Source organism: Mesocricetus auratus, unplaced genomic scaffold, assembly GCF_017639785.1.
Source record: "Mesocricetus auratus isolate SY011 unplaced genomic scaffold, BCM_Maur_2.0 Super-Scaffold_100691, whole genome shotgun sequence".
Classification (NCBI taxonomy): Eukaryota; Metazoa; Chordata; class Mammalia; order Rodentia; family Cricetidae; genus Mesocricetus; species Mesocricetus auratus.
In genome coordinates this window covers 42,400,203-42,422,491 of record NW_024429267.1, presented here as the reverse complement: position 1 = coordinate 42,422,491, position 22,289 = coordinate 42,400,203, and the positions used below count along the sequence as shown (strand labels likewise).

The 22,289-nt window shown below is 40.2% G+C and overlaps 1 protein-coding gene across 3 annotated transcripts in view; it reads left to right on the top strand.

Moving 5' to 3' along the window:
- Window positions 1–22,289, top strand: part of Dnajc13 (DnaJ heat shock protein family (Hsp40) member C13) — a 107,742-nt gene that overhangs the window by 69,514 nt on the left and 15,939 nt on the right. For all 3 annotated transcript variants that reach the window (XR_001196785.3, XM_005074831.4, XM_040739574.1), the window contains 14 exons: window positions 1,239–1,354; window positions 2,494–2,572; window positions 4,149–4,284; window positions 6,413–6,597; window positions 6,952–7,026; window positions 8,141–8,260; window positions 9,000–9,179; window positions 9,959–10,126; window positions 12,029–12,142; window positions 13,068–13,184; window positions 16,386–16,563; window positions 18,517–18,608; window positions 19,977–20,076; window positions 21,995–22,069. Coding sequence is in view for 2 of the 3 variants with exons in the window: in XM_005074831.4 (XP_005074888.1) it covers window positions 1,239–1,354; window positions 2,494–2,572; window positions 4,149–4,284; window positions 6,413–6,597; window positions 6,952–7,026; window positions 8,141–8,260; window positions 9,000–9,179; window positions 9,959–10,126; window positions 12,029–12,142; window positions 13,068–13,184; window positions 16,386–16,563; window positions 18,517–18,608; window positions 19,977–20,076; window positions 21,995–22,069 (1,735 nt within the window). In the remaining variant the exon portion in view is untranslated. The remainder of the gene's footprint in view (window positions 1–1,238; window positions 1,355–2,493; window positions 2,573–4,148; window positions 4,285–6,412; window positions 6,598–6,951; window positions 7,027–8,140; window positions 8,261–8,999; window positions 9,180–9,958; window positions 10,127–12,028; window positions 12,143–13,067; window positions 13,185–16,385; window positions 16,564–18,516; window positions 18,609–19,976; window positions 20,077–21,994; window positions 22,070–22,289) is intronic.

Below are 22,289 nucleotides of genomic sequence, written 5' to 3'. Positions count from 1 at the left end.
AGTGGCTAGCTCCACCCTCTGACTTGAAGCAAGTTTTATTTTCAGGATGAAATCAAAATATCACACAGCAACCTTCTTAACTGCAAAACAATTTCTAAACACTACTGGATAATTTTACCTTCTGTGATAAAGAGAATAGTAGCTTATTTAGATATTCACAATGTAAGTGCCTGTAGTTCACATTGCATGGGGACTGAGCTCATGGTCATAGGTGTTCGGTATCTGAGACAGTTTTAGGTTGGCTGTTAAAGAGTCTCTGTACATTTAGAATATTGCCTGATTTCAACAAGCCTCAGGGTTCATCTCTAAAATAGAGGTGATAGAAATGTTAGCTGCTGTTTGTAAAAAGAGGTTCTGAAGATAGAGTATTCATGTAAACATAACTCCCTGATGTACCAAAGAGCAGATCTGGAGTCCTTGGGTCTGTGGGAAGGAGTAAAGTAGGTCTAGGTACCCGTGCAACATAACTTCCCATTAAAGGTGTCAGAATATTTGCCACTGCACAGTGCTATGACCAGACACAGGCAAGCCTGGCACTGGTTCAGACAGGGCTCTACATGAAATGATAGAAAATGTGTAAGCTCTTTATTGATACAGAGGTTTATTCACTGGGAAATACACCCTATGGAATTTTAGCATGGTTTTCAGACTTTAAAGAGTTAGCCTTACTAGTGAACCCTCTGTTGCCCTGTCTTCCAGACTAAGGTAGGAAGCTTGCAAGGCCAGCCTGGTGTATATCAAGAAAAAATAATTGAGTCTGATAGTGTGTGTAAAGCTATATGCTCCTTTGGCGTATAGGCATGTGATATGTATTCGCTGTTGTCTTCCCATCCCTGGCCTCAGTGAGTTCTCTGTCGCCTGCTTTTTTTTGAATGTCAGCATACTAATAATATGCAAGTGACCTTAAGAAAGGTTCCACAATGTGCTTGCTTTCTTAGTACAGTGTATCTTGTACTAATTTTGAGGTTTTCTGTGTTGGATGAATATTTCTTTAAGAGATAACATTAGTGAAGAATACATTGGTGAAGAATAAAAATAGAACTGAAACAGAATGAAGTTCTGTAACTAATAAGCTGGCTGCCAACTGTGTTAAGATTTTTGTATTTCAGTACACTGTTAGTTGGATAGCCTAGAAATACTAATTTAAATGAATACATCACAAATATTGTACAAACCTAAAATTATATTTTGAATCCTTTTATTTTACTGGATACAGATTTTACTCCTTTTTCTTTAAGGTTAAGCTTTTGAAAGATTCCCTTGATGCTTGGAAGAAGGAAGTGGAAAAGAAGCCGCCTATGATGTCGATAGATGATGCGTATGAAGTGCTCAATCTTCCTGCAGGCCAGGGGCTGTGAGTTATTTCATTACTACAGTAGTAGATGTCTGCCTTAGCTTAAGGCATTAGTATCAAAGATGAAAATCCATTTAAACCAGCCATCTTTTTTTTTTTTTTTTTGGTTTTATGAGACAGGGTTTCTCTGTATTATTTTGGAGGCTGTTGGTCCAGCCTAGCCTCGAACTCACAGAGATCCTCCTGCCTCTGCCTCCCGAGTGTTGGGATTAAAGGCATGCGCCACCGCCACCCGGCTTAAACCAGCCATCTTAAAGGTTAGGGTTTTTGTTTGTTTGGTTTTAGTTTTGGCCTATTTATTGATGTACAAGGCCCATGAGAATAATCTGCAACTCTAGTCGCCGACTCTGGCATATTACAGATTTACTAACTAGATACATTCTTGTGGTCTTGTTGGTAACCATTGCATTTTATCAGTTGAAGTGTTGTGTGCACTGTGCCTAGCCATCACCTGCACATGGTTGGTTCCCGCTTCCTCCTCCAGTGCATGCTGTGCATGGGGACGCTGGTGGACATGTGTGCCCAGGACACTGCATGCGGATCAGCAGCATCCCTGGGAGTCTGTAGTGACGACACACCATAGAGGAGCATGGCTTCAAAGGCATTATTTGGAGTACAGAATAAATGTTTGCAAAATTTCCTTAATATTGATACAGTAACTTAGAATTACACAGCTTGAAGTGGCATTGCAGACATTTTGACAGATTGTTAGATTTTAAAGCATACTTCTTAGTTTATCAAATCCCAAATACAATTTTCTAAATTTTTTAATAGATAATACTAGGCTGGGCATTGGGGCTCATGCCTTTAATCCCAGCACTTGAGAGGCAGAGGCAGGAGAATTTCTGAGTTCAAGGCCAGCCTTTTCTACAGAGTGAGTTCCAGGACAGGCTCCAAAACAATACAGAGAAACCCTGTCTGGAAAAACAAACAAACAAAAAAACCCATAAAAATATAATCTTACTTAAATCTTACTGGATTTAATTGGACACCTAATATTTGGGATCAGTATATAATTCCAAATATGGGATCAATATACAATTCCTGACATAGATGTGAGCATATTACAGCATCCCGTTAGATAATTGTGTACTTTTCATGTACCTTACAGTATTCACAGACAGTTTCCCTCCTTCCAGGCATGATGAAAGCAAGATCAGAAAAGCATACTTCAGACTCGCACAGAAGTACCATCCTGATAAGAATCCAGAAGGAAGGGTATGTGCTGCCTTTGGAATGACTTCACTCACTCAGTTTTGTTCTGGTTGCTTCATCCTATGTACCTGATATGAGCAGGCTTCTAGCCACAGCTTGTGCTTTCTCTGTGGATAGTCTTCTCTCAGTTTACTGGAAGGGCTACTCCTGAGACTAAGATGTTCAGGACAGATTTATTCTCCAGTCTTACCCATTTCTGATTGAGAATTAATTCTAATCACCACTTATAAGAATAATAGATAAACTGTATTTAAGGTATGTCAGCAGATTAAGTAATGTCATGGTTTCTTTTTTTCAAATGGCACCCAAAATTCTTACCATACTAAGTGGAGAAGTAGGGAATTGGAAACTTGAGTATTCCTGACAAGGAAGACTTGATGTTGAAAAGATGCCACTTAAGTGAATATAAACCTTTTCAAAGTTAAAGGCCTAGTTGACTTTTGTTTTTGTTTCATTTTGATTTGTTTTTTTTTTGTTGTTGTTGTTGTTGTTGTTAAAGGGAGTTGTTTAATAGGTTTTTGTTGTTGCTGCTGCTTTGTTTTGTGAAATTAGTGATTCAGATTCATCTCAAAAAAATAAAATAGAAAGTCTGACATTACTTGTCAGATTGCTAGGCTTAACTTTTTAGATTAGTAAAATACTGAATAAAACTATTGTAGCGAAAGTGACGGGAGTCAGGCCCTCACATAAGGCTGTATGCTGCTGCTGACAGACAGCATACAGCCTTATGGAAATTATATACTGACTCCTGGTTGCAGGGTCCTCATGAAGACACAAATAGCTATTTTGCAGATTACATGAAATAATAGAATTTAACACAATGCACTCAGTAAACTGTAGCGTTGGGGCTCAGACAGATGAATTAGCAGGTGAAGGTGCTTGCCACCAAAACGGAACTCAAATTGAAAAAGAGAGAGCTAACTTGCGCAAGTTTTCTCTCATCTCCACATATGAGGTGGCAGGTGTGCATCCCTGCCCCTCCCACGTAGGTAAAAATGTAGTAGAAAAGTTTTTAAAGAGTAAGATGAACAATACTTCTTATCAATAATCTTCCTACATTGAGTCAGTCTTTGGTATATATGGGAAATTTAGGGATTTTTGTTTGTTTGTTTTGAGACAGGATCTTATACCCCAGGCTGATCTCTAGCTGTCATATAGCCAAAGATGACCTTAAACTTCTGTAACCCTGTTCTCTGGGGTTGCAGGCATGCATGCCCAGCTTCTTTGGTGCTGAGTTTCAAACCAGAGCTTCATGAATGCTAAGCAAGAGCCTTGCCAACTGAGCTGCATCTCCAGGTTCTTTGGTATATGTGTCTTCACATATACTTATGGCATATTTAATTTTTTTATGCAAATATTTTCCTTGCATAAAATTGAAATCCTTGGCTGCTTATTCAGGAAAAAAATTGTAGTTCCCTCTTACGGTATTCCAGCTAGAAGGCAGTTGGAATGAATTCCTTAATGTGAAAGTAAAATAATTAAATCGGTAAATTATAATATCAAGTACCAATTATGTCTTATATTAAGTTTTAATTAGAAAATTTCCAACTAAAACCTAATTGTCTGTGGTTACATGCAGGACATGTTTGAAAAAGTAAATAAAGCATATGAATTTTTATGTACCAAGTCAACAAAAATAGTGGATGGGCCAGATCCAGAAAATATAATTTTAATTCTGAAAACACAGAGCATCCTTTTCAACCGCCATAAAGAAGGTAAATCCTCTGTCATGACAGATTATAGATTATTTTACCACTAATCCTACTGAGTTACTTGTTCTGCAGCATATTCTAAAGAATTTGGAGTTGTTATTGCAAAGGACTGTGGGAATTGAGTTTCTGGTTCGGGAAAGCAGCTGTCTTCCAGAGGAAGGTCTCGAGCAATGCCTGCTGTGTGCCTTCTCTTCTGCCTGTGATTTTCAGGATTGTGCATTGCCAACAAGGTTTCACTATTCCTTCCCAAGTGAGGTCTCTGTTCTGTGGTGCTACATGGTTAGTCTGTGTTTAGCCATCTAGCATCTAGCCACACGTTAAATGATACATGAGATAGTAAATGGACTCACAGCTTTAAAGATTGTTTAATAATCTTCGGTGACATGTGAAAGACTGCCTGATCTGGCTCCAGCAGCCCCAGAAGGTGGAGAACACCAAGCATGTTTGGGTTTTAAAATGAAGAAGAACCTTGAAAAGATTCTTCATTTCACACCTGCTGTTTCACACTCTCTCCTGTGGAATAGTTAGAAAAACACTGGTTTCTATGAAATAAGGGCCACTTCAGGGTTGTCCAAATGTTTCAATGGCCATTGTAGTTCTAGCAGTTAACAGCCCAGAATTTCTAAGGCTATGGTGAAAATATTTCTTTGTTGAATTTAATATAGCAGATAATTGGCTTGGGAACAATATAAGATGGTATGGAGAGAGAAGGAAAAAAGTACATAGTGAGGATTTGAGAACAGCATGGATTGTCTGGGGAACTTGAGAGGGAATTGGAATTGGATTTTGGAGGTTGAGAACTGTGATCAACGTACTTTTGTATATGACTTGAAGACAGCAACTGCATAAACATCTTAGTTAAATGGCTTCCAGAACTAAAAATGAAGTTACAAATGTATCTCAAATAATTCATCTTTTAAACTAACTCTCTCTCTCTCTCTCTCTCTCTCTCTCTCTCTCTCTCTCTCTCTCTCTCTCTCTCTCTCTCTCTCTCTCTCTCTCTCTCTCTCTCTCTCTCTCACATATATGTTTACTTTTTTTCCTTCTTAATCCAGCTTAAAACAGTGTGATTTACAGCAGATAATTGTTGATTGGCTTCAAAATACAAAAACACTTTATTCTTATTTCAAGTGAAATTACAGAGGTGCTTAAGAATACCATGGCTGAGGGGGCTGGAGAAGTGGCTCAGTGCTTAAGAGCATTGGCTGCACTTCCATCCATAAGACCTAGGTTCAATTCCCAGCGCCTACGTGGCAGTTTACAACCATCCTTAGTTCCACTTCCTGGGGATCCAGTGCCCTCTTCTGGCCTCCAAGAATATCACAAGTGATATATAAATGCAGACAAAAAATTCATACACAAAAAATGAAAAATATATATATCATAACTGATTATTTGTACATCTTTGTCCCATTTAGTAGTTGGTTTAAAAAAGACTGGATTTTAAATTTTTCATTGTATACCTACAGATGACAGCTTTCACCTCTGAGTGTACTTATCAGCAGAACTAGTTAAATAGTTAATACATTTTTTTTTTTTTTTTTGGTTTTTCGAGACATGGTTTCTCTGTGGCTTTGGAGGCTGTCCTGGAACTCACTCTTGTAGACCAGGCTGGCCTCGAACTAACAGAGATCCGCCTGCCTATGCCTCCTGAGTGCTGGGATTAAAGGCGTGCGCCACCAACGCCCGGCTTTAATACATTTTTTTTAATTTAGTATTTCTGGTAACAGTTTATATTTCACAACTTGTAAATGTTTAAAACAAATAGTAAAATAGAAAACGCAGGGAGCCTGTTCTTAGAAGCTGATCACACAGTTCTCACTTGTACTCTTTTAGAGAGATGTGTGCTACGTGCCAATGTGATTACAGGAACACTTGCTATGTGTTGCTGAATTTAATCAGGTGAAAAATGACAAAGGTCACATGGATGACAGAAAGCAGATATTCTGAAAAATCAGTTGTCTCTATGCTAAGTGCGGTTAATTTATCAGAAAGTATTATAATTCACCACATGATTTCACCACAAAGGAAAGGTAAATTAGGAGATGTTTAGTATGTGGGCCGTTTTATATTTTGAGGTACTGCAACTGAGTCATGGTGTGACTTTAACACTGTCCTTCTGTTATTTCAGAGTTACAGCCTTATAAATATGCAGGATATCCCATGCTAATTAGGACTATAACAATGGAGACCTCAGATGACCTCCTTTTCTCAAAAGAATCACCACTGTTGCCTGCAGCTGCAGAGCTGGCTTTCCACACAGTCAACTGCTCAGCCCTCAATGCCGAAGAGCTCAGAAGAGAGAATGGGCTAGAGGTAATAGGGTCGAGCCTCAGGCTTATCTTAACTTGCCCAGGCACATTAGTGGTTCCTGACAGACGGCTCAGAATCTCTCAGTACAAGTGCATTTGGTGCAGTTTTTCCTTTTCCTTTATTCCAGCAGATAGCATATTTTATAGCAGGAGTCAGAGTGCTGAGTTAGATGATGTCGCTTATAAAGTAGCTCCTGTGCATAGTTTAAAAAAGCAGCAAGCCCCTGAGGCCCTTTATTTACTTGTTTATTTAACAAATACCAATTGAGTAAGTGTTTAGTTACCAAATATGTAACACTAAAAGGTTATGTGTTCCTATCCATGCTGGAAAAGGCTTTTTATCCTTCTTCCTTGACAGGTGTTACAGGAGGCATTTAGTCGCTGCGTGGCTGTCCTGAACCGCTCCAGTAAACCAAGTGATATGTCAGTGCAGGTGAGGCTAAATACTATGTTAGATGCGTGGTTCAGACATCGGCTGGGGTGCTCCTTAAAACACAGGTCACTGCCTTCCACCCTGCTCAGTCTCTCAATGTAGAGCAGGGCTGATGATGTGGTTCTCAGGCAGGTTTATAGGCAAGGCAGGTGCCACTGGTCACACCATCAGAACACCAATAAATGTCCTCACTACAGTAACCCCCCAACCCTCTCTCTTGGTTTTACGGGATAAGGTTTCTTTGTGTAACAAGCTCTGGCTGTCCTAGAACTCGCTCTGTAAACCAGGCTGGCCTTGAACTCACATAAGTCCATCTGCCTCTGCTTCCTGAGTGCTGTGATTAAAGATATGTGCCACCATGGCCCAGCACCTTTTTCTCTTTTTAAAAAAAAGATGGAGAGCATTGTGTTGGCCCCTCAGGTTCCCATCACCACTTGAAATACTCGTCACATTTGTCATTCTTGTTTCAGTCACCTCTGCACCTCTAAAGTTTCTTCCTCTGCCCTCCACACTAGTATGTTAACAGGCTGCTGTTTGTCAAGGTTGAAATAGCTTGATGATTTGATAGAAACCCATCATGAATTCACTAAATTATAGAGCATGGCTTTTTATGTGACCCTTCCTTTCCTTAAGCTTAGATTGTAAATGAGTTGGGTACTGGCTCTGAGTTTCAGCTGCTGTGTTGAGGTGGCTTGAATGAAAAGAATTTATGATACCCTGCTATGTTAATAAATGTGCAAAAATAACTAAGAGCTGCATGAACTTTTTAAAAATGGGTATTTAAAGCATTAAGTTTATATTCTCTGTTATATGATATTTTGTGTTTTATTGTCTATTTTTTCATAGCACTTTTAACATTTTTTAAAAAATAAAACTGTCTTAGTCAGCGGTGGCTCAAAAACGGGCTGTGATGTGTTTGTCCACGGTATGCTGACCTCTGCATCTATAAGAAATCTTAGGAAGATTTGTCCTAATCTAATCAAAATGGCCTGTTTAATTTTGGAGCATAACATACAACATTAAGTATCACTCACACACCTGTGCAGATTATCTTCTGTCGTGTCTTACATAAGGGCTGCACATGTAGATTGCTTGGTTCTTTTGCTGTCTGCAGGTGTGTGGACACATCAGTAGATGCTACAGTGTGGCTGCACAGTTTGAAGAGTGCCGGGAAAAGATCACAGAGATGCCCGGCATCATCAAGGACCTCTGCCGTGTGTTGTATTTTGGCAAGGTATAGCTCACACCTGTCCTTTCTGGGTTCAGTCACTGTGGGTTTTCTTTTCAAACAGTGAGTACTTGACTTACAGCCATGTGTTTACCCAAAGTTATTTCTAAGTATAGTGCTCATATCTTTTAAGTATTCTTCTAGAAACATTGCTGTAAATGATGGGTTTATTCTTATTCTGGCCCACAAAAAAGTAAGACTGTAGTGACAGCCAGAAGTGAGTCGAAATTTCTAAGGAAAGGAAGGAAGGAGAGAAGATGAGACTAAAATCTAATAAAGGGCAGGACTTTGTAAAAGCTGTGATGCGGTCACTGCTCACTGTGAGGGCTTCTGAGACATGCTGATTCCTTCCCAACCTGGGACTGCCGAGAGAAGTCAGCTCTGAAGATGCTGTGGCTGGCTGCGAAGAGACTTGAGCTGGGTTGCGTAGAAAGGATGGAGGTGTTGATCTTGGAGTGAGGCACCTGGGACTGGGGAACCTGATAGAGTTCCTGGGCTGCTTCTGCTTGAGAAGGGTTAGTAGGAACAAGGGCGCTGGTGTGAAGCTCAGATCTCTGATTGTATTAGCAGTGTTGTTGTTGTTACTTCATTGCATTTAGATGGAAGTGGAGAAAGGTGATTCTCTGAGTCTGCACACTCATAAGATATTTTGTTTGAAAAGAAACCTAAAAGGGCATGGGTTCATAGCTGGTTTCCCTTGGCAGTGTTTTTCACCCTGCAATCAGTTCTGTTCTTTTCCTTGCAGAGTATCCCACGGGTGGCCGCCCTTGCAGTGGAATGTGTCAGTTCTTTTGCTGTGGACTTCTGGTTACAGACACATCTATTTCAGGCTGGGATTTTGTGGCATCTACTTGGTTATTTGTTTAACTATGACTATACATTGGAAGAGAGTGGCATTCAGAAAAATGAAGAAACAAACCAGCAGGTAACTTTAGCCTAAACCCATGTAGACTTTTAATAAATATTTAGGAAGTAAAGCTTGAGCCATACAGAGACACAGTGTTTCAAGATGACTGTTGACTGCTCCTGAAGCTGGCAAACATTCTTTAAATGTAACCCAAAGTGACCTCAAAATCACCACATAGCCCAGACTGTCTTCCTGTCTCCCAGCAATCTAGTGCAGGGATAGCTATGCACACTATGTATAACCACTTTTGATTTTAACCATTATGCTTGAGGGATTTAAGGCAAGGGAATTGAAGGAATGGAAATCACATAATATTTTCTCAGTTACTCAAAATCAATATTATAATTTCAGAATTATGTAATAGAGGAATATAATAATGTATCAGGCTATTGGGACTAGCTTTCTCTAGTATCTTTGTACTTGTCTGATTTTTATAATGTTTTTTCTTTTATTTCTTGGTTCATATTTGTTATTCATTGCTCATACTCCCAGCATGTGCACCTCGCATTAGGTCTCCCTTCCTGTCTCTCCCTCTTCACCCTACTTCAGGTGATTCTGTAAGACACTGCATTGGGTACAGATGAACATGTCTGGGCTAAGGGGTTTCTCTGTTTAAGGACAAAATAAATCTTGAATGCATAAGTTTTGTGGTGTTGATACTGGTATGCCTGTGCCAGCTGTTTCCTTGCTGATCATTAGATGTTTCTATACAGTATTGACTCCATAAAGTTAATTGTGTCACTTATGTAAGGAAACATACCTACTTTAATGTCTTTTTTTTTTTTTTAATATAACAGGAAGTGGCCAACAGTCTTGCCAAGCTCAGTGTCCATGCTCTGAGTCGCCTTGGTGGGTATTTGCCTGATGATCAAACAACCCCAGAAAATCCATCTGTAAGAAAGAGTTTGGCTGGCATGCTGACGCCTTACATTGCTAGAAAGCTTGCTGTGGCTAGTACTACTGAGGTACGGACAACATCACTAGCTGGGTTTGTAAACAGTGCAAAAGGAACAGTACTAAAGGAACTGGATAATCTCAATTGCTCTGAGAAACCTGAGAATTGAATATTCACTTGCTTATTCTCTTAGCCAAGAAACTGAGTGCATTATGGGTTTATGGCAGTGACAACAGACCTTGGAGTCTAACCTCTGAGACAGAGAATTAGCTTCATGTTTCCCAACAACAGAGCCCAGCATTATTCTTACCAGCCTTGAAGCACAAAGGACTGGCTAGGACAAGAGAATGAATTGCATGATGCTTCTAGTCAGGAACCAAGTTTATTTAGATGTTTGTTATAATTCATAGCTTATTCTTTGTCAAGGTTGAAATGCTGAAAATAGATCCATGCAGCCCACAGCCCTGCATATGTGCATTTATATCAGTACACGTTAGATAAGTACTGCTTCAGCGCCCTCACAACCTGTGTGTCCTCTTTGGTGAGGGTCACTGAGAAGCAGTCTAGGACAACAGCATTAAGGAATAATTAAACTATAAAGCTGTACTCGGTAGGTGCTATGCCCAGTGCTTTGGGTAAGAGAAGCCTCAGGACATTAGAAGGCTTCGATGCAGCACCTGGTTGTTAATGATACAGATCCCACAAAGTCAAGACAAGCCTTGCCACAGAATGAGACAACAAAGATTGTAAATGAACAGGTTAGCCCCCCTGTTTGGTGTTAGAAAACCAATGGACTATTGAATCTGCACCAGATGTTAGCCGTGATCATCCTTGAGTGGTAGAATGGAGGGCCACTTTTTCCTCTTCTTTTCTTCCTTCATTTCTATAATCTTGTACTTTCATGAGGAAAAAGCCCCCAGGTTTCCAAAGTGCCAAGCACATCTAGAGTCTGAGCCCTCACTTGCTTGGTAGTTGTATGTGCTTGCAGTGCTCTGGTATGGTGTTTCAGTTCTCCTGAGGAGGAGCCGGCTCTTTCCTCCTCCCTGCCTCTTTGTTTGGAATTTTCCCCTATCTAAACTCTGCCTGTCCATTGGCCAAAACAGCTTTATTCATCAACCAATAAGAGAAACACCTAATCACAGCATACAGAGGACATCCCCCATCAGTCCATGGTCACCATGGCACAGGGACTGTGGCTTCAGGCTGCCATGGTACTGAAGCAAGTCACTGGGAGCTTAGATCCTTGTCTAAAGGCAGAGGCAGAGAGGTGAGACTGGGCCTGATGTGTGCTTTTGAAACTTTAATCCCACGCCCAGTGACACACTTTTTCCACAAGACCACACCTACTAATCCTTCCCCAACAGTTACACCACCTGGGAACCAGACATTCAAATATATGAGTCTATGGGGCAGTTCTTCAGACACCACACATGCTCTTTCTTTCTGGCCTAGAGCTCTAGAAATGAGAAATAGAAACTTTTCTTTCTTTTTCACTTCAAACACTTGAGGTGTGGAATATGTGTTTACACTACAGTTGGAGAGAGCCAAATGGAACCATCATCTGCCTGCAGAGCTCTTGAGTCAGGGCATAGACTGGAAATCCAATCTGGGCCCACCCCCGTTCTCCTTTGGAGTGTGCTTCATAAAGATGTAGGTTTTGTTTCAAGCATATGTATGTACAGAAAGTGTGCTGTGTATTTAGAAACACTTACTGCTTACTACGTACTTGGGGTACTGGGTATCACAGAGCAGAAGACTGAGGAGTTGATTGCAATCAGGTCCAGATTTCACCCCCACTGTCATATTTACTGACAAGGAAGACTTGTGACAAATAATCCAGCTTTTGTAGTCTTGGGATTCCTTAACTTTAGCAAGATGGAGTGCATGAGCAAGCTTGTCAGGTTTACAGAGGTACTGCAATCTGACACTCAAGGATCTCTGAGTGTCACCTGATAGTATACTGTCTCCCTAGATTCTGAAGATGCTTAACAGCAACACAGAGAGCCCCTACTTGATGTGGAACAACTCTACAAGGGCAGAACTGCTTGAATTTCTTGAGTCCCAACAAGAAAATATGATTAAAAAGGTATGTTACTGTTTTATATGCTCTTAGGTGACTTGCTCTGATGGAATCTGTCTTGATGATGCAAAATGTGCTGTTTACCAATTAGATGTGAAATCAACAGCTTTTGGCCACCTCTGATTGGCCCATTTTAAGGATAGCCTGGTGTTGTATAAAATAGTACTTTAGGGTGTTAGAGAGATGGCTCAGCATTTGGGAGTACACACTGCTGTTCCAGAGGGCCTGAGTTTTATTCCAAACCCCTATAATTCCTGTAACTCCAGCACCAGGGGTCTGACATAAGTGCTTCCAAAGGCACCTGAACTCACCTGTGCAAACACAGACAGGCACACACATGATTAAAAATAATCAAAGCATCCGTAAAATACTACATCAGGATTTTCTTCTTGTTATTACTTACACACAACTAGCATGTTTATAATCATTTTCATGCCCCAAAGTGTTGCTCACAAAATGATTTTCCTCTCAGTCGAAGCTTCCATTATCAAAACTGACATTTCTTCTTATCCACCACCTTCTAATGGAGATACTATTAACACACTGAGAGAATTGGGCGCTTTAATTCAATATATTACTTGCAACTCCTTGTCCGAGTGTACTCAATTTCTTAGTCAGCTCTACCCCCACCCCATAGCATGGCTGAGCCAAATGTCCACAAGAGGAGCAGTGTCATCACCTGCTTTATATTGCCACTCTAGTTCTTGACTCACCCCAGTGACCTGCTGAGACTTCAGAATGAGTGCTAATAGTCTTAGCGGAAGTAAAACGTTCTGCTGTCCCTGTGCCTACTCCAGCCTTGTCCAACCCACACATCACACCACATGTAGCCTTCTCTCGGAAACATTTAGTGCAGTTAAACAAAACGGTATATTTACAAACTGAATATTAAATTCCTACATCTAACAGTCTCTTTTCCTTTTTTTTAAAGGGTGATTGTGACAAAACTTATGGGGCAGAATTTGTCTACAGTGACCATGCCAAAGAACTGATTGTGGGCGAGATTTTTGTTAGAGTATATAATGAAGTCCCAACTTTCCAGCTAGAGGTAAGTGCTTGGCTTTTGATTTTGTCTACTGATCATGCTTACTGAAGACTACTACTGTCTTACTCAAGTTGTACAAATTGGAATTTATACCTATTTATTTACTGAGCTCATTATAAATTGTCCTGGGTAGGTATGAGCTTCTTCATCTGGATCAGTGGTTCTTAACCTGTGGGTCTCAACCCTTTGGGGTCAAGCAACCCTGTTGCAGGGATGGTATATCAGGTATTTACATTACGATTAATAACAGTAACAAATTACAGTTACGAAGTAATCTTATGATTGGGGTCATCACAACATGAAGAACTGTATTTCATAGCATTGGAAAGGTTGAGAATCACTAATCGAGACTGTTGAAGAGTTGAGTCGAAGAATCGTGATGCTCATTAAACAGCTACTTGTTTCTTAGCTGTTCCTTCTATTTGCAGCTTTGGGGGAAAGGCAAGCGTTTTGTAGTTAAGTGACTTGTAAAGAGAATACTGTGTGTGTGTGCACATGCACGCATGTAAGATAGGTCATGCTTTATGGCCCAGGCTGGCCTTGAATTCAGACTTCTACCTCAGCCTCTCAGTAGCTAAGATTACAGACATTTACCACCACGCTGGATGAGAAGTAGTGCTTTGTTTTAGTACTTGGTTCTGAAATAGGAATTTGCCAAATTATAATGTATATTATTATTCACAGGGTAATATATTTAACTAGCTAGTCAACAAAATGAGTTAAGTGATTAGAAAAGACCCCTTGGAAAACTAGCCTCTGAGTTTCTGCTGTAACTATATGTAATTTTGTAAAAAAAAAAAAAAAAAAAAAAATGTTCTTACTTAGATTGGTAAAGGGGACAGATATCCGAATCTTAAAATTATAGCAAGATACTGGTGAAAGTGTGTAAGATTTCAGAAAGTTAAGTGAATTTTAGTTGGTTTGGGTTTTCCCATTCCTTTATGCATAGTTGTATTTATAGTTTAATCACATCCAATCATTTTCTTTTTTTCTCTCTTTTTTATTATTATTTTCGTTTTAAATAACTTGTTTTACATGTCAATCCCAGTTCCCTCTCCCTCACCTCCTCCCGCACCCCTCCACCATCCCCCCCAGCCTCCCACCCTCCCACCCTATCGCTATTTCCTTCCACATAGGGGGATATCTAGAGTCTGTCATTTCACTCAGGGCAGGGTCCAGGCATTCCCCTAAGAGGCCAGGCTGAGATAGCATCCTTCTTTGTGTTATGGACACAAGAAGTCTGTTTTTATGCCAGGGATAAACACTGATCCACTGCTCATGGCCCCATAGGTTGCCCAGGCCTCCTCACTGACTCTCAGATTTGGGGGTCTGGATCAGTCCCATGCAGGCCTCCGAGCTGTCGGTCTGGGGTCCAAGAGCTCTCCCCTGTTCAGATCAACTGTCTCTGCTGGTTTTGCCAGCCCATTCTTTGCCAATTTGCTCACCGCTCCTCTCTCTCTATCACTGGGTTCCTTGGGTTCAGTTCAGTGTTTAACTGTGGGTGTTTGCCTCTGCTTCCGTCAGTCACTGGATGAAGGCTCCAGGATGGTTATAGACATCAAGTTCATTATCAGGAATGGGCATTCGAGGTGGTCTCTCCACTATTGCTTAGCTTGCCAATTGGTGTCATCCCTTTAGAGCACTAGAGGTCACACTGGTGCCTGATCTGTCTTCTAACCTATGATTCCCTCTTCCCCCTCTTCTACCCCCCACTCAACCTTCCTGTTCCCCTATGACCTACTCTCTCTTCCTCTTCTCCCCCTCTCTGCTTCCCAGCTCCCACTCCTCCCCACCCCTCGCCGTGTTCCCCATCTGTTCAAAGGATCTTGCTTCATTCCTCTTCTCTTGGGTACCATGCATATCTCTTAGGTTCTTTCCTGTTTCCCAGACTCTCTGTCAGTGGAAGGGCAGACTGGCACTATCCTAATCCATATCTAAAATCCATATATGAGTGAGTATATACCATGTTTGTCTTATTGTGACTGGGTTACCTCACTCAGGATGGTTTCTTCCAGTGCCATCCATTTACCTGCGAATTTCAAGATTCCATTGTTTTTTTCTGCTGAGTAATACTCCATTGTGTAAATGTACCACATTTTTCTCTATCCACTCTTCCAGTTGAGGGGCATCTAGGTTGCTTTCAGGTTCTGGCTATTACAAATAATGCTACTATGGACATAGTGGAGCAGATGCCCTTGTTGTATGAATGTGCATCTTTTGGATATATGCCTAAGAGTGGAATTGCTGGGTCTTGTGGTAGATTGATTCCCATTTTCCTGAGGAATCGCCATACTGCTTTCCAAAGTGGCTGTACGAGTTGGCACTCCCACCAGCAGTGGAGGAGTGTTCCCCTCTCTCCACATTCTCTCCAGCATAAGTTGTCTCAGTGTTTTTGATTTTAGCCATTCTGACAGGAGTAAGATGGTATCTCAAAGTTGTTTTGATTTGCATTTCCCTGATGGCTAAGGATGTTGAGCACTTTCTTAAGTGTCTCTTGGCCATTTTAGCCTCCTCTATTGAGAATTCTCTATTTAGTTCTGTACTCCACCTTTTAATTGGATCCTTTGGTGTTTTGGAGACTTGCTTCTTGAGTTCTTTGTAAATTTTGGAGATTAGCCCTCTGTCAGATGTGGGGTTAGTGAATATCTTTTCCCATTCTGTGGACTACCTTTTTGTCTTGTTGACTGTGTCCTTTGCCTTACAGAAGCCTTTTAGTTTCAGGAGGTCCCATTTGTTAATTTTCCATCTCAGAGTCTGTGTCTCTGGTATTATGTTCAGGAAGTGGTCTCCTGTACCAACTCGTTGACGAGTATCTCCCACTTTCTCTTCTAAAAGTTCCAGTGTGGTTGGAATTATTTTGAGATCTTTGATCCATTTGGACTTACGTTTTGAACAAGGCGATAAACATGGATCTATCTGCAGTCTTCTGCATACCAATACCCAGTTATGCCAGCACCATTTGTTGAAGATGCTTTCTTTTTTCCATTGTATAGTTTTAGCTTCTTTGTCAAAAATCAAGTGTTCATAGGTGTGTGGGTTAAAATCAGGGTTTTCAGTTCGGTTCCATTGGTCTACCTGCCTATTTTTGTGCCAATACCAAGCTGTCAATCAGTTTCTTAATGTTTTTTGTTTTGCTGTAAAATTTCCAGGATAGTGTTATTACATTGGCATGCACATTAATATATATGTGTGTGCTTGCCTTAGGTTCCAAAAGAGTTTGCTGCAAGTCTCTTGGATTATATAGGCTCTCAGGCCCAGTACCTCCACACATTCATGGCCATCACTCATGCTGCAAAAGTGGAGTCAGAGCAACATGGAGACCGCTTACCGAGAGTGGAAATGGCACTGGAGGCTCTGAGAAATGTCATCAAATACAACCCAGGTGTGTGATTGTGCCCTTGATTCATAGCACTGTTATAACAGAGCAGCCAAGGAGTTCCAAAGCACTCTCAATTTTATTGTGGAGACTCAGGGAAAAGTCATACTTGGTTCTTTATGTGATATAATAATAAAGGGAGTTGACTCCATAATGTCTGCTAAGGCTAGGATAGAGACTGAAGCACTGTGTTTAGAAGAATTCATGTTTAAGAAAAAATAAGTTGAAATAGCACCATTTGTTAGCGTGAATTTTCACATTGCTGGTATAAATTGGCATGTCGTATATACATACTTGGATTTATTTATTAGATTATCTAAATTTTGTCCTCAACACAGTATTATTTGCATCTGGACACACATTTTTTTTGAAAATTATATGAAGTTTTTGGTATATAAAAATTGAAATATTAAAAAGGACATTGAGAAACGGCCAGATGACCACCATAGCTGCCTGGGTTAGGTGGGTATAGTGCAAGTAAAGTGAGGTGAACCCTAGCTTATGCCAGCAGAGGGAGACCCTGAAACGGCACAGAGGCACAAATCTAAATCCCTTTCTTTCTTCATCTTAAAATTATTTATTTTTATATTCATTGATGTTTTGCCTGGATGTATGTCCATGTGAGGGTGTCAGATACCCTGGAACTGGACTTACAGACAATTGTGAACTGCCACGTGGGTGCTAGGAATTGAACCTGGGCCCTTTGGAAGAGCAGACAATGCTCTTAACCACTGAGCCATCTCTCCAGCCCCAGTTTAAATTTCTTTAAGGTATTTATTTACCCTCTTCAATGAATATTGAAGTGCTATTTTTGGCTTTTTGTCATTTGCCTAAATTTTGTTCAAATAACCAGGAGCAATAATAGGAAAAGTATTCATTCACAAGTACATTGAGATGTTATTAAAGATTTTAAATCCCAAAGAGAACATCATTATGTGTTGTTTGGGGTTGTCATCATAAAATATTACTGGTGTGTTGAGGCACAGTGAAACTTCAGTATAGGAAGTCTGTGATTGGCAACTAGTAAAGAACCAAGGAAGGGCCTTCAGTTCTTGTCTTAGGACTGTGTGTTCTCCTCCATTCCATTGAGTAATTTTGGCAGTTCTTACCTGGTAAGAGGTGGTTTGAAACTAAGTTTAAAAATAAATAATTTCAGACTTCTGGGGATAAAGGCATCTAGGACCTAAAAGATTACAGATTGTACTCTTTTACTACGGGTATGTAGCAGAAGGAAGTGTGTGCTAAACAAAACCCTCTATTCTGTGTTTTGCTTGATTTAACAAGAATGCTAGCAGATGTATGGAATTGAAACTGAAGTGGGTAGGAATGAAAGCATTGTTCTGTTATGAGGTATCCCTGGCGTGTGCATCACAAATTGTCTGTGGTGTTGTCAGTTTTAATTAAAGGCTAAATGATATTAAATTCTCCCAAAATACAATTACATTGAGGGGGTTAATCCTAAAGTCTAGACACAACTGTACAGTCTTTCGATTTTGCAAAACATTATCATCTGCAAAGTTTGTGTGACAATGAATAATTTGAGTTACCCCCCCCCAAAAAAAACCCCAGTAATAACACCCCACAGTGCTTTGAGTCAAGTTACATTGTATTGGGCTGTGTTCATATGTGTCCCGAGGCTTGTGCAACCTTTGGGCTGTAGGTTGGAGACTACTGGTAGAGGAAATGAATAAAATTACCTTCTTCTATTTAAAAATTTTGAATTGTGTTTGGATCTATTATTTGAAATTTTTCTTGTTTTTAGCTTGGGAATAGAGGTAGGCATATAAGTAGACCAAAGAAACTTTAATATTCTGCTCATTGCTGCTTAATACCCTGTGCAGCTTCCAGACACTCCTCAGAGTTTCAGAGACAGGATTCATAGCAAATAGCAGTGTGTTTTCCAAAGGTCTACAATTGTATCTCTTGTAACTAAAATAACTACTTGTTCTTATTCCCTAGGTTCTGAAAGTGAATGCATTGGGCACTTTAAGTTAATATTTTCTCTGCTCCGAGTCCATGGAGCTGGTCAAGTGCAGCAGCTGGCTTTAGAGGTAAAACTGTTTTGTTCTAAGGAAAATTTTATCTCTACCATTTACTGTTGGTGTTTTGCGACTTGATTACTCATTATCTAAAGCTGATGGAAGTCTGTATGCTATGTTCATTTGTCTATTAGGTCAAATTCATGTAGTTTTGAAGTTGAATTAATGTAAGTATGAATATAACTTTAAAGAGCAAATGCTGGATACTGTCGTTCAGGGTGGTTCTATCTGTGGTAGTTGGCATGCATCAGGGCCTGGGTGTATTGTAGAGTGTCATGTGGAGCATGTTAGGGACTAGGCTTTATTGGAAAGCTTAGTAGTCACAGATCAGCAAGAGGAGAAGGCAATTCCCTGTCTTGATGCCCACAGAAAGACTATTATGATCAGGACACCTGAGGGTCTACCTTACCTCTTTCTCCTTAGTTGCTCTCCCTCCTTGTAGACCTAGTGCAAAAGTAACAGTTTCAGCAAGATGCAGACTCCTGGTGAGGGATTATAGAGGGCGTATCACAAGCCCTTGGGTGGTAAGGGTCCCAGAGAAGTTGGTAGTCCATTCTCAAAAAGAATGAAAGCATTACTCCCACAGGATGCTGTTTTGGTTTCAGCTGTTGACAGAAACAGGAAGCCCCTGATCATGGTTATGTTTGTCTAGGCAACTCTGATAGCCCTGTCATTACAACACATGATTTATTACCAAAAATACCGCTTTCAACCTTGCCAGAGCAGGTACAGAAGTAGCTTTAAAAACAAACAAAGAAACAAACAAAAGACACTGTGTAATGTGTCCCAAGATTTTTATCTTTCAGTTGATCATATTCTTAATAGAATAGTAATCATTAAATTCATCAGAAAGCATTAATAAGCATGTCCTTTGCATTGAGAAACATGCTATTTTCTTCCTTCAGAAATTTTGTTAACTTTTTAATGGAACATTATTAGATGTAGAATACAGTGTTCTGGAATGCTGAATCTGGTTCAAGTGGCATCAGTCTTTTGCTATATACAACAGTGGCTGAACTTGAAGCAGCTTTTCTCTGAAGCAAAAGTGCACCAGTTTTTATAAAGGAGGTTAGAGCAGCCTGTTGTGTTATAGTTAGGGGCATTTACTTCCTCCCAAAGCAAGAGAAAACCATGGTGAAGACTGGTTCCCTTTAACTGCCCCCATCTGTGACCAGTTACTACCCCCCATCTGTGCCCACAGTTCTGGAAGGCATTCTGTGTCAGACAGATGGTTTCTCAGACAATCAAATTAGTCAATCTTCTAAAATTAAGCTCTTCTAAAAAGTGTTTTGTCTTCCAAATGTTTTTGTCACTTATAAAACCATCACTTCATTTAATTTAGGATCAAAAGTATTTAATATCCTGTTGATTAATTTTCAGGTTGTGAATATAGTGACATCCAACCAAGACTGTGTCAATAATATTGCAGAATCCATGGTTTTGTCCAATTTGTTGGCTCTTCTACATTCATTGCCATCAAGTAGGTATATGCACAAGTGGAATTTTGGAAAACACAGCATAATAGTTCATAGGGCACAGCGGATCACAGTTGATACAAAACTTAAGACATATCCTTCATGTTGGGTTTTTGAATATTTAAAGTAGTACTCACCATATTAGATTTGTTTTTCTAATTATGCTTTATATAAATGAATGAGATTATGTTTCTTATATAAAAGTAGAAAGTTGGGCTGGGCATTGGTGTCGCATGCCTTTAATCCCAGCACTCGGGAGGCAGAGGTAGGCAGATCTCTGTGAGTTTGAGACCAGCCTGGTCTACCGAGCAAGTTCCAGGACAGGCTCCGAAACAATACAGAGAAACCGTGCCTCGAAAAAAAAAAAAAGTAGAAAGTTGGAGAGTGAGAGAAGTCTAAAACTAAAGTAAAATAACCTGGAAATGTCCGTTAGTTGAGCATAGTCTAGGTATGAGTAACTAAAATGTGCTGGTCCTCCATTGTGTGTTATTATTGGAAGGTCTTGGGTTCAAGAAAGCACGCTTAAGGTGGTGGTGATTGCTTCGCAGTTATTCCTGTGCCCTTTATCTTTTATTGATTTGATACTCATAGAGATTCACCACCAAGGTTACTGTGCAGAACGGCAGCCTGATCCTGAATACTGTCTGTACTGATGCATGTTCCTTGAAAGCAGTATAGTTGTCCACTGTAATAGTCGGTCATTGTACTGGTTCTAGCCTTAAGATTTGTTTTGTGGGAGGAAGGTCTTTGAGGTTTCAGCCCATTGCAGTATAGCTTCAATTACAAAAGAAATACTGAGATACATTAACTAGTCAACTTCACTAACTTCTGAATGTTGTATGGACCTTAATTCTACCTCTCTTCAGTCTTGAAAGAGGGGCCCTCCTTGATCACCTTTGTTGTTTGTGGTTTCTTCATATGTAATTAATTGAGTGGAGTTGTGTTTTTCTTGAATAGTGTTTTCTTTTGAATAAATAATAAACTTGAAATAGTTCTTTAAAATGGCAGCACTCAGGAATCAGAAGCAGATGGATCTCTGTAAGTTCCAGGCCATCCAGGGTTATATTATGAGATCCTGTCTCAAAAAAGAAAGAGAAAGAAAGGAAGGAAGGAAGGAAGGAGGGAGGGAGGGAGGGAGGGAGGGAAAATCAAATGGCAACCTTCAGAAGCCATTGCATATTATTATTGTCATTTCTACAAGCTTAGGTGGATTTTCTTTTTCAAGCTTGGTAAGACTTAATCAAAACCAAATTTATTATTGCTCATTTATATAGTATAGCCAGCATTTTACTCTTCCAAGTAAAATGGCTAACATTTAGATATTCACCCGACTCTTGATGCTCAACAAGGAGCATTGTTACCATTTTAGTCTTTGCCCAGTGCTTGTCAGCCTCTCTCCTCTCCATTCCTTTAGACTCTTGTCTATCATTCCCACTTAGTTCTGAAGGTGTAAAGAGGCTGACCAGAACAGGCTATGGCCAAGGAGTGCAATACTGATTTACAGTTGTTCTTACTCCTGGTTCCCTAAGATGGTAACAATGGGTAGAAATCTTAGGTACCTAGTAAGGTGTCCTCTGGCTGTTAGGAAGTGATGATTTGGGTTGTGCAGGAAACACTGAGGTAGGAAAATAGTATATAGCATAGTGACTATGAGTGTAAACTTCAGAGGGAAGCAGATGTGGGTAGGAAAATGTCACTATACCATAGTTACGCCACTAACTCACTATGAAACCTTGTACTGGGTGGACCAGGCCTCAGCTTCATCAAGACAGAGCCATAGCAGTACGTGTCTTTCTGGTTATCGTGAGGGTGGAATGTGATAAACTATAAGACATCTGGCTGAGGGTCTGGCACACGTTGATGCCCTGTACATGTATGCTGAGAGGTTGATGTATTCCTTGACATGTCTCCATTGCTCTACAGGCCGTCAGCTTGTTCTGGAGACACTCTATGCTTTGGCATCAAATACAAAGATAATCAAAGAAGCCATGGCAAAGGGTATGTATATACACAACTCTTTCTCATCCATCCAGCTCGGTGTGCTCGCATTTACCTTGGGATGTTTTACAGTCTGATGATACAGAATGCATCCAACTGTTAGATTTCTGAAAATTAAAACAGCTAACCAAGCATAAGTGGGTGGTGGCCCTGTTTCCCAGCTACACAAGGGTGAGACAGGAGGATTGGGTGAAATAATAAGACTTCATTGAAAGACAGA